This window comes from Myxocyprinus asiaticus, chromosome 42, assembly GCF_019703515.2.
Source record: "Myxocyprinus asiaticus isolate MX2 ecotype Aquarium Trade chromosome 42, UBuf_Myxa_2, whole genome shotgun sequence".
NCBI lineage: Eukaryota > Metazoa > Chordata > Actinopteri > Cypriniformes > Catostomidae > Myxocyprinus > Myxocyprinus asiaticus.
In genome coordinates, this window is record NC_059385.1 from 10,288,294 (window position 1) to 10,300,492 (window position 12,199).

General features: G+C 38.8%; 1 protein-coding gene across 5 annotated transcripts in view; it reads left to right on the forward strand.

The window, feature by feature from the left end:
* LOC127432392 (spartin-like) overlaps window positions 1–12,199 on the forward strand; it is a 471,452-nt gene continuing 459,253 nt past the window's right edge. Inside the window, exons 1-8 of one of the 5 annotated variants that reach the window (XM_051683421.1) lie at window positions 3–869; window positions 5,305–5,499; window positions 6,260–6,413; window positions 6,744–6,938; window positions 7,042–7,200; window positions 7,824–7,914; window positions 8,132–8,187; window positions 9,531–9,673. In XM_051683421.1, the coding sequence (XP_051539381.1) occupies window positions 159–869; window positions 5,305–5,499; window positions 6,260–6,413; window positions 6,744–6,938; window positions 7,042–7,200; window positions 7,824–7,914; window positions 8,132–8,177 (1,551 nt within the window). In that variant the 5' untranslated portion in view covers window positions 3–158 and the 3' untranslated portion in view covers window positions 8,178–8,187; window positions 9,531–9,673. Of the gene's footprint in view, window positions 870–5,304; window positions 5,500–6,259; window positions 6,414–6,743; window positions 6,939–7,041; window positions 7,201–7,823; window positions 7,915–8,044; window positions 8,799–9,530; window positions 12,153–12,199 lie in introns of those variants that run through there. The other 4 variants (XR_007895741.1, XM_051683419.1, XM_051683422.1 and 1 more) reach the window with 4 other exon arrangements.

Here is a 12,199-nt window from a genome sequence, read left to right on the forward strand (position 1 = left end):
TAGCAAACCATTAATATAACCCGGCGCCAGTTTAAATGCCTTTCCAAAAGCACGGCACCCATGCATTTTAGACATTGATTGTCTTGGTTTCGTTTTAGGTGTTGTAAAGGTTTCTTCTGTTTTTAGTAACTAAGTTTAAAGTGTAGGTTTACAAAGCAATGGATTCAACAGAGCCAGCTGAAATTAGCATAATTCGGGAACAATATGAGAAAGCCCTGCAGTATGTGAACAAAGGGCTTCAGTATGATGAAGCGGGGAATAAAGCTCAAGCTCTCGTCCACTACAGACTGGGCAGGAGCCATCTTCTCAGGGGACTAAAGGTGAACACCCAAGGTGAGCGCTGCGTCGGCCGCAGCTGGGACATGGCTCAACAGACGCAGCTGAAAATGAACGAGACTCTGAGCAGCATCACCACCCGTCTAGCGGTGCTGGAGTCCACACCGACCCCGGGTCAGCGCCTGTATCCGACCCTGCCTGTCCTACGGGACCTCCAGGCACCAACCAACCAGATTTCAACATCTTCAGGAGGAGCCCCTGCTCTTCCAGCCTCTCCTGCGATGGGTTTCACTGTACCCAGTGAGCTACCTCCAGCCTACACCCCTCAACCAACAAATGGGCATCAGTCACTCTCTCATGGAGGGAACGGGTCATTTCAGTACACTACAAATCAGATACCACAGCGCCAGGCTTTTGCCCCAGTCAATCTCAGAGAGGCTGGCATGGAGATTATGTTCTTGCCCAGTGGGGTGCAGATATTCTTTGTGTCTGCTGAGGGCCAGGTCAGTGCCCCCACTTATCCAGGGTACCTGCGAATTATCATATACTTCAACTCTGAAAACGGTGGTACCTATGCCCCTGCCTACCTACAGGTAAATACAGTGTTTTTTTTTAAATATGGTGAGTTTATATTTATAGTTGTTTATGTGATCAACAAAAATTTTTGGAGCTGTTTTCAGTTCACATGAAAAGTTTGCTTTAAGTTTTAAAGTTTAGTTGTATGATAATACCTTGTACACACTCTCTATTCATGCTGTAAACAAACCAGTCTCCACATTGACAAGAACTATAGGTTAACTCCAAACAAGGGAGGTCTTGTGATGATCACATGTTTCCAGCTGTGCATAACTACAACAAAATGACTGAGATTGCTATCATGCTTATCCTGTTACACAATTACACATATTTGCTGATTATGGAATAGAGGGGAAAAGAAAATCAAAGAGCATGTGTCTGTAAAGGAATATTTAGGGGATCAATATAAGTTAAGCTCAGACAACAGCATTTGTGGCATAATTTATTTTCTTTAAAAAAAGAAGAAGCAAAGATCTGGGTAACAGTGAGGCACTTACGATGAAACTCAATGGGGCCAATCTGGCAAATCAAGACATAAACAACATGCGCGTTTACATGATTTTAGTGTGATAAAATCACTTACTAACCTTTTCTGTGTGTAAAGTTACATGCAATTTTACAACTTATTTGAAATGACGACCTTACGCCGAAAACCCTGAAATCTTAAAACGATCGTAAAAATTACATGTAAACAAATTTACTGCTCAAATAATGCATATGTTTTAACAGAAGAATTAATGTAAGTGGTTTTAACTAATTATAAGCTTCACATTTCTGTCTTTAAATCCTCCAGAAATGGGCTACAATCACTTCCATTGTAAGTGCCTCACTGTAACTTTTATTTATTTATTTATTTATTTTTTTTTTAAGAAAACAAGGGATGAGTCTACATTTTCTTTGTGGTAATCATCATTACGCTACAAATGCTGTCGATTCAGCTTAACTTGAGTTGTAAATGGAATATTTCTTTTTTTTCCCCAATTTGGAATGCCCAATTCCCAATGCACTTTAAGTCCTTGTGGTGGCATAGTGACTCGCCTCAATCCTGGTGGTGGAGGACGAATCTCAGTTGCTTCCGCATCTGAGATCATCAATCCGCGCATCTTATCACGTGGCTTTGAGCGCGTTACTGCAGAGACGTAGCGCATGTGGAGACTTCACACTATTCTCCGTGGCATCCACGCACAACTCAGCACGCGCCCCACCGAGAGCGAGAACCACACATTATAGCGACCACGAGGAGGTTACCCCATGTGACTCTAACCTCCCTAGCAACCGGGTCAATTTGGTTGCTTAGGAGACCTGGCTGGAGTTACTCAGCACGCCCTGGATTGGAACTCGCGACTCCAGGTGTGGTAGTCAGCGTCAATACTCACTGAGCTACCCAGGCCCCCCAGCTGGAATATTTCTTTAACTAAGAGAAGATTTGGTATTTTGTTTTTAGTATGGCTCATTTAATATGTAGTATTTGCTAGGACTTTTAAACACAAAGCCGTTTAACTTTCAGTTGCTTATTTCAAGTCATCCAAATCTGACATTTGTAGGCAGATTGGCACAGTCTAGAAATATTTTCTTTTCAAGCGTCACAAATGCCTCTCCTCTTGAAGCGCGCTCTCTGCCTCTTTTCACAGCCACAAAAGCCAGTCCAACCAGACGTGGTGATTTTTTTTAAAGCTGTTTAGCTTGTGCAGTGCTAAAAACAAGCTCTGTTACAGATGACATCAGGGCTTTTTGTAAAGGGTTGGTCTGCGAGTTGTTTCAGCACATAGAAATCTCAATGAATGGCAGACCGTTGGCTCTACGTAGTATTGGCAGATTTCCAATTTCAGGACTAGTTGTCCACCGCTCTGGGGCTTGATCTAGAACATGTGCAGCATACGCTCTATCATAACTGTTGTATGCATCCAATAGTTTTCTTTTGTCCCACTTTAGCCACCTGGAATAAACTGTGGCTCTCGAAATGGTGACAAAGTAGTCCTAAAATATACATTATTCTTGTCTCATTCCTCCACCAGGTGCCACATCATATGACTTCCTAGGAAATAAAATCAATGCTTATTGTTGTTTAAAGCATAATTCTTTGTAAATCTAGTCTCCTGGGTTCCCATGGTCATGGAAAACCATAGCAGGAAATAAAAAAATATATATATTTTTCAGGCCAAATCTTTAAAGGGATGTTTCGGGTTCAGTACTGTACAATTAAAACACAATTAACAGCATTTGTGGTATAATATTGTTTTCCACAAAAAATAATTTCGACCTCATTTATTTGACCCTTAAATACATGTGTTTTGCCAAAAATTATTACAAACCTCAGGTCTTTAGCGACCCGGCACTTATATCTATTACAAATGGATCTACAAAATACCCAGATAGTGTACAATTTTTAAGACAATTAGAAAATAAAAGAATAAAATATATTCTGTTATACAGTATTATTATTATTTTTTAATGGACAGTTATCCTATCAAGGTGCGCTATCCCGACGGCTTTCGCTGTTGCACACTGTCTCCGAGTTTATATCATTGGTATATTCTGTACACGTTTAGATGCGCTCTACAATATGGAACAGCATTTCTGTGGGCTCCCCCCTTGAGCCTGGGCCCGGGACAAAAGGTCCAGTTGTCGCCCCTTATTGGTGGCTCTGGACAAATCATACTGTTCATATGTTGTACTTGCTATAGTTTACTGCTTCTTCGTTAAATAGCATTGTCAAATGTAAACAGCGCCACCTTGAGTAACAAATAACATGTTTAATATGTACTGTATGTTCATATGCATATGGGACACTAGGTGCGTCCCAAACCGCACACTTCTGCACTATTCTACGTCATTTTGTAGTGTAAGTAGTGCGAGTAGTATGTTTACACTGAAAATGCAACAAAAAAGAAGTGTACTTTAAGTACCCGAATGATGCACTTTTTCAAACTTCAAAACAGAGTTTTGAATGTTGGACACTTCGAGCACTCAGAGCTTGTGGCTTGCTGTACATAGCGGAAGGGGCGGAGTTAACTGGCTGTGTTGATGGTCTGACAAAACAGTTAAAAATAAAGAAGAATGTAGCAGCTAGTGAAACTTCTGTGAAGACAGCACCTTGCATATGTAAGTTGAATACTTTACCATCACACCACGCTGTGTGAATGTGTACGCTGCATGAGATACAAGTGTTGAACTGAGGTCCGCGAATGCGCTAAAGCTAGCGGCAACACATCACGTGCGCTTGAAATGTCACTTCCATCAGCTGTTAAATGGCGAATGCTTCCGTGTAGTAACAACCAGTTAAGTGTTCCATTTGGGACTATACTACACTTTGAAAATTCATACACTTCACAGTTAAGTGCATAGTATATTTTGTAAGTGCATAGTGTATAGTGTGTCATTTGGGACACAGCTACTGATAATTTACCACCATTGCGCAGAAAATCTACATGATATAGTAGTAATTTTTATGAATACGGCACTCATTTGTCTTATAATAAACAAAAAAATAGATCTCCTGTGAAAGTAATCATAAATAGATATAAAATAGTCATAAAAATATGATTAATAGAAGAGGAAATATAAATGGTGACACTATCTTGGGTCAATAAAAACCCTATACACTTTTGGTAATTAAACAATTAAACATATTGGCAATTTATTTTTATTTTGAGACGGTTCATAAGAGAAAGGTTGAGGAATTGTGTGGGGGCATAACTCTAAATTGGATGAGGTGAAATGAGGTCACGGGTCACTAAAGACCTGAGGTGTGCATTTAAATGTTAAACACAAAAGCATAAATTGCAGTTACAGTGAGGAACTTCCATTGAAATTGAATGGGGCCAGTCCATAAATTTAAATATACACTGGTTCAAAAGTATAGCCACAAGACATAAACATTATATGTGTTAACATGACTTTAATGTGATAAAATCACTTACTAACCTTATTTGTGTAAAGTTATATCCAGTATTTCAACTTGTAATCCTGGTTTTGGATACACCTTTTCACAAATAAGGTTAGATTTTATCATACTAAAATCATGTCAACACGTATAAAGTTTACATCTTGTAGCTATACTTTTGAAACAATGTGTATTTTAACGTTTATGGACTGGCCCCATTTCCCTCCATTGTAAGAGCCTTACTGTAACTGCGAGTTAAGCTTTGAGTTTTTCTAGCTTTGCTCTGCTCTAAAATATTCAATCAGCTAGACATTGCTCTTTGCAAGTGCTTGTGTAGAGTAAAGCATGCCAACAGGCCAGTGTGATATCATCAGTCTGTCTGTTGAGAGTTTTACTGGAGTCATTTTTACATTAAGATTGTACAAATGATTGGTAGCTGACATACACATGGAAATCCACCCAGCAATCTATATAAAATTATAAACAACTAGCATAGTCATGTAAACATATTGGTCAAAAGTCTGGGAACCTTGAGTTTCGAAATTTTATTTTGTGTTTTGTGCTTTCAGGTTTGTGATTGGATCTACCCGCTATACCCAGACTCCCCTGTCTTGCTCAGCAACAGAGGTGTGTTTACATTTCCTGATACCACAGCAGCAGTTCCAGGGTCCTACGTCGGAGTGGTGTTGTCTTCAGAGCTGCCTGCAGCAGACAGAACTCTTTTCCAGGAACAGCTATCGGTGCTGGCACAGCTCAGAGTCCAGGTAATCCATCTCACTGTGTTAGGAAATGGCAAATATGATTTTAACAAGAAAAGCACACAAAAGCCATCTGAAATTTCATACTTAAAGGAATTGTTTACCCAAAAATGAAAATTCTCTCATCATTTATTCATCTCATTGCCATCCCGAATGTGTATAACTTACTTTCTTCTGCTGAACACAAGCACAGATTTTTAGTGGAGTGTCTCAGCTCTTTAGGTCCATACAATGCAAGTGAATGGTGATCAGACTTTTTTAGCTCCCAAAATCACATAAAGAAAAAAAAAGTAATCCATAAGACTCCAGTGGTTTAATCCATGTCCTCTGAAGCGAAATGATAGGTGTGGGTGAGGAACATCTCAATATTCAAGTCCTTTTTTACTATAAATTCTCCTCCCTGCCCAGTAGGTGGCAAACTGCATGAAGAATGTGAATCGCCAAAAACAAAATAATTTGAAAGTGAAAGTGGAGATTTATAGTAAAAAAAGGACTTTCCCACACCTATCATATCACTTCAGAACACATGGATTTAATCACTAGAGTCATATGGATTACTTTTATGCTGCCTTTTTGTCCTTTTTGGAGCTTCAAAGTTGTGGCCACTATTCACTTGCATTGATTGGACCTACAGAGCTGAAATATTCTTCTAAAAGTCTTTATGTTCTGCAGAAGAAAGAAAGTCATACACATCTGGGATTGCATGGGGGCATGTAAATGATGCGAGAATTTTCATTTTTGGGTGAAATATTTCTTTCCATTTAAGGTAGATGAAGGACCTGGTGGGGCTTCAGGAACAGACATAAACCTGAGTGAGAAGGTTCCTATTGGTCCTCCTACAGACACATCTCAAACACCAGGAGGGGAAGAAAAGACCATTCCTGTGTGGAGTGAAAAAATGTCACAGAGCATTCTAGCAGGTCTGAATTTTAGGATCAGAGTAAATAGTTTCCTCGTTGGATACCTAGAGTTTTTTGTTTCTTTTCATGTAGTAGAAATGATAAGAGTGGTTTGTGAGATGAATATATAAGGGGTAGTATGCACATACTGAACACCTTAGTGGTACTTTTCTAAAATGATCCACTAGAGGCCACTCTTAAATTAAATTATTGACAGTTCCTCATTGGAAGTCACTTGTTAGGACATATTATTAATTGAATGCTGAGAAAATATTCCATATTTTGGGAAGTAGGATACACTATGAATGAACCATGTACTGTATTGTGATTTGTCCACATTGGCTGCTACAGGGACATCCTGGCTGGGGCGGGGGCTTGTGCGGGGAGGTGAAGCTACGGGTAAAGCCATCCAGAGAGGAGCAATCAAGCTGCGAGAAAACATCACTCCAGAGGAGACCCCAGCAGAGGTCAGCCCAAAGGTTACCAAGGGGCTAAATGTAGCCAAGCAAGCTACTGGGGGTGCTGTGAAAGCCAGCCAGTTTCTAGGTAAATTGGATTTAAATGTGAATTTGACTGATAATTGATCATTAATATTTTGCCTTTGTGTTGATCACTCCTGGTTATTTATTTGTTTAATTTTATTCACCAGTGGATGGCGTCGCTGCTGTGGCTGAAAAAGTTGGGAAGGAACTTGCTCCACATGTGAAAAAACAAGGCAGCAAACTTATCCCAGAGTCCCTCAAGAAAAATAAAGATGGATGCTCCAGCATGGATGGAGCCAAACTAGTGGCAGGGAGCAGCATACAAGGTCATTTTAAGAGTTTCAATCAATGTTTGGCACATAGGCGCTGATTTTAGTTCTTGCAGCTGGATGCCCTAAACAATCAAGAGGATCCAGGAATCAATACTGACCAGACTTAAGGATAATTATTAATGTAGCAAAGTTTTAATGACTGGTAAGGGAGGGATTCAGACAGACATAACTGAAATAATTAAAAAAATATATATCTTAGATCAGATCAGATTAAAGTTTAAGATTTAAGGCTTACTGCAAAAAATCTTCCCATAGTTTTTAACAAACCAGAAGAAATGAGAGCAAAGATGCTGCAATCCGAATAAATGCACAAATTTCGGCACCAATGGAAATGAACAGCGACCAATCAAACAGAAAGCATAGAAATATTATTAGACTACCAAAAACTGACTGGCTGTTCCGCAGGTATCAGAGTTTGGCAAACATTCACTGTGCATAAATTGATGAAATCTATTTACTTTTATTAACATAATGTCACATGTTCCCATCTTTGCTGCTCAGCCCTATTGTGGGCATTAGTATATCAAACTTCATATTCATAGTCCTTGTATATCTTTACAAAAGGTATTTTAGGTGATGTTCTGATGTGATTCTGCAAATTGTGTTTTAAACTGCAGGTTTATCAACAGTCTGGTCAAGTTTGGAGACAGCAGCAAAGACTATTGGTAAAAGTGTAACTTCAGAGACTGTGACTACTGTGAAGTACAAGTAAGTTTTATTTATTTAAATTATTATTATTATTATTATTATTACTATTATTATTTACTATTCTGGGTTCCCTGTAATTCACTCTTTTTCTTATTTTTTTTCCCTCTCATTCTTTTTCCTACCCTCTAAGGGCCCGTCTAAGGACTGTTTTTTGCTATATCTAAACTACACTGCTTGGGCAAACAGTTTAATTCCCTTTTTCCTCTTGCTTTTTCAGATTTAGAGGTCTAGGAAACCTCTTGGACTCCCTTAGGAACGTATAAATGGTGGCGGGTAAACACTGACTGATTTTTCTCTGACTAATCTCTCTGTTAAGTTCTAACTTACACACAGTGCATTATTTCTTGAGTTATTGACCATTCAAAGGTTGCTAAATAGATGCTTGTTCTTATTAATGGTCTGTCAGTGTGAATAAAAACTGAGGTGAATACAACATTGGATCTGCTTACTGTGTTAATTTTTTTAATGTTTCGCACCATTTCCAAGATCAATAACCTGCCATTAATTTTGACATACAATACACTTGTTTAGCAGCTACAGTTGGGAACTGTTAAAACCCCATATAAACTCTTCATAACATTAATCTTGTCCTTTTCCTAGTCTCTGTTAAAGGAATAGTTCCCCAAAAATGTTAAAAACTCTCATCATGGGGGCCTGGGTAGCTCAGCGAGTAAAGACGCTGACTACCACCCCTGGAGCTCACGAGTTCGAATCCAGGGCGTGCTGAGTGACTCCAGCCAGGCCTCCTAAGCAACCAAATTGACCCGGTTGCTAGGGAGGGTAGAGTCACATGAGGTAACCTCCTCATGGTCGCTATAATGTGGTTCACTCACGGTGGGGCACATGGTGAGTTGTGCGTGGATGCAGCGGTGGATGGCGTGAAGCCTCCACATGCACTATGTCTCCGTGGTAATGCACTCAAGATTTTTAGAAGAATATCTCAGCTCTGTAGGTCCATACAATGCATTTGAATGGTGACCAAAACTTTAAAGCTCCAAAAAGCACATAACGGCACCATAAAAGTAATCCATTTGACTTCAGTGGTTTAATCCATGTCTTCTGAAGCAATCTAATCGGTTTTGGGTGAGAACTCCTTTTTCATTGTAAATCTTGCCATTACAGTCTCTAGACATGATCATGAATTCAAGCTTGATTACACTTCCCAAAGCTTGACTCATGCTTAGAGTGCTAGATGGTGTTAAATAGTGTAATCGAGTTTGAAATCTTGATCTCCAAGGAGACTGCTGATGTCAAGATTCATAGTGAAAAAGGAGTTATATTTTGGTCTGTTCTTATCCCAAATCAATTGGATTGCTACAGAAGACATGGATTAAACCACTGGAGTCATATGGATTACTTTTATGCTGCCTTTATGTGCTTTTTGATGCTTCTGGTCACCATTCACTTGCATTGTATGGACCTGCAGAGCTGAAATATTGTTCTAAAAATTTACATTTGTGGTCTGCAGAGGAAAAAAATTCATACACATCTGGGATGGCATGAGGGTGAGTAAATGATGAGAGAATTTTCATTTTAGGGTAAACTATAACTTTAAATCAAATTGTGACTCCTGTGAGATCTGTTACAGTAGCTCAAACCATCTTGTTTGTGATCAGGTATGGAGACGAGGCAGGGCAAGCTGCAGACACTGCAGTCCAGTCAGCTGTCAATGTTGGTGTCACAGCGTTTAATGTGGACAACCTGGGCATCAAGGGGATACTGAAGACCACGGGCAAGCACGCTGCTAAAGCAGTGGTGAACGAGAAGTCAGGAAAAGAACAAATCGAGGAGAAAGCAAAGCCACTTAAGAAAGGAGAGGATGAGAAAAGTTAGTCATGTGAGCAAATGTTGATATGCATAATGGGAATAAAGGAAATTAAAATATATAAAAGAAGCGTTATTGTCTAAAAAAAGAGCACACTATTTTGTCATGCTCTTGAAATAAATATTTATTTAAAAATTGGTTGGAAGGATAAAAGATGATCATTTTGTGTTAATGAGATGTGTATGATCTAATTTGAAATTATTATACTGTGCAATGTTAACAGACAAAAATGCACTTGGGCACTTATATGTAAGATATGTTTATTTTCTTAAAGATATTGCTTTTTTAATCCATGTTACTCATATTCTGAGGGTTATATTCATGAAGAAACTGTCGACAACTGCAGATTATTTGCTTTTTATTTACCCTTGATTGTTGATTTTAACAGTGTATCATATTGTGTTTTCAATATAAATACATGTGGCACCCTCAAAATTGAATCCAACTTTACCAAATTTACCAAAGTTGTTGCATATTATGCGTAGTTTAACTATACTATTGTTTTATAAAACAATAAACAAACTATGGTATTAATTATGAAAAATAGTAGCTTAATTTACTTTAGCCTTACAAAAAAGTACTATGGTAGCACCATGGAACAGTGAGGGTATGAGATGGTAATACATACTGAATGAGTGACATACTATATTCATATACTATGGCATTTACATTTGAAGTCAGAAGTTTACATACACTTAGGTTGAAGTCAATAAAACTCATTTTTTTAACCACTCCACAGATTTAATATTAGCAAACGATAGTTTTGGCAAGTTGTTTAGGACATCTACTTTGTGCATGACACAAGTAATTTTTCCAACAATTGTTTACAGACAGATTGTTTCACTTTTAATTGACTATATCACAATTCCAGTGGGTCATACACTAAGTTAACTGCCTTTAAGCAGCTTGGAAAATTCCAGAAAATTATGTCAAGCCTTTAGACAATTATCGAATTAGCTTCTGATAGGAGGTGAACTGAATTGGAGGTGTACCTGTGGATGCATTTTAAGGCCTACCGTCAAACTCAGTGTGTCTTTGCTTGACATCATGGGAAAATCAAAAGAAATCAGCCAAGACCTCAGAAAAAATGTGTGGACCTCCACAAGTCTGGTTCATCTTTGGGAGCAATTTCCAAAAGCCTGAAGGTTCCACGTTCATCTGTACAAACAATAGTACGCAAGTATAAACACCATTGGACCACACAGCCATCATACTGCTCAGGAAGGAAATGCATTCTGTCTCCTAGAGATGAACGTAGTTTGGTGTGATAAGTGCAAATCAATCCCAGAACAACAGCAAAGGACCTTGTGAAGATGCTGGAGGAAACAGGTAGACAAGTATCTATATCCACAGTAAAACGAGTCCTATATTGACATAACCTGAAAGGCTGCTCAGCAAGGAAGAAGACACTGCTCCAAAACCACCATAAAAAAGCCAGACTACAGTTTGCAAGTGCACATGGGGACAAAGATCTTACTTTTTGGAGAAATGTCCTCTGGTGTAATGAAACAAAAATTGAACTGTTTGGCCATAATGACCATCATTATGTTTGGAGGAAAAAGGGTGAGACTTGCAAGCCGAAGAACACCATCCCAACCGTGAAGCATGGGGGTGGCAGCATCATGTTGTGGGGGTGCTTTGCTGCAGAGAGACTGGTGCACTTCACAAAATAGATGGTATCATGAGGAAGTAAAATTATGTGCATATATTGAAGCAACATCTCAAGACATCAGCCAGGAAGTTAAAGATTGGGTCTTCCAAATGGACAATAACCCGAAGCATACCTCCAAAGTTGTGGCAAAATGGCTTAAGGGCAACAAAGTCAAGGTTTTGGAGTGACCATCACAAAGCCCTGATCTCAATCCGATAGATAATTTGCGAGCAGAACTGAAAAAGTGTGTGCGAACAGGAGGCCTACAAACCTGACTCAGTTACACCAGTTCTAGTCTGGAGGAATGGGCCAAAATTCCAGCAACTTATTGTGAGAAGCTTGTGGAAGGCTACCCAAAACATTTGACCCAAGTTAAACAATTTAAAGGCAATGCTACCCAATACTAACAAAGTGTATGTAAACTTCTGACCCACTGGGAATGTGATGAAAGAAATAAAAGCTGAAATAAATCATTTTCTCTACTATTATTCTGATATTTCACATTCATAAAATAAAGTAGTGATCCTAACTGACCTAAGACAGGGAATGTTTTCTATGATTAAATGTCAGGAATTGTGAAAAACTGAGTTTAAATGTATTTGGCTAAGGTGTATGTAAACTTCTGACTTCAAATGTGCACAATTCAAGGTACTGTAAAGAATCCCATGGTATGACCATGGTACCATGTCCAAAAACCAAACCATTGTAATACCATGGTACATGGTAATTTTTGTTTGTGTAATTTAATGTACTGCCATAAACGTAGGCCTAATAAAACTTGAATAGATTCACTCACTTTCCTACTAAAT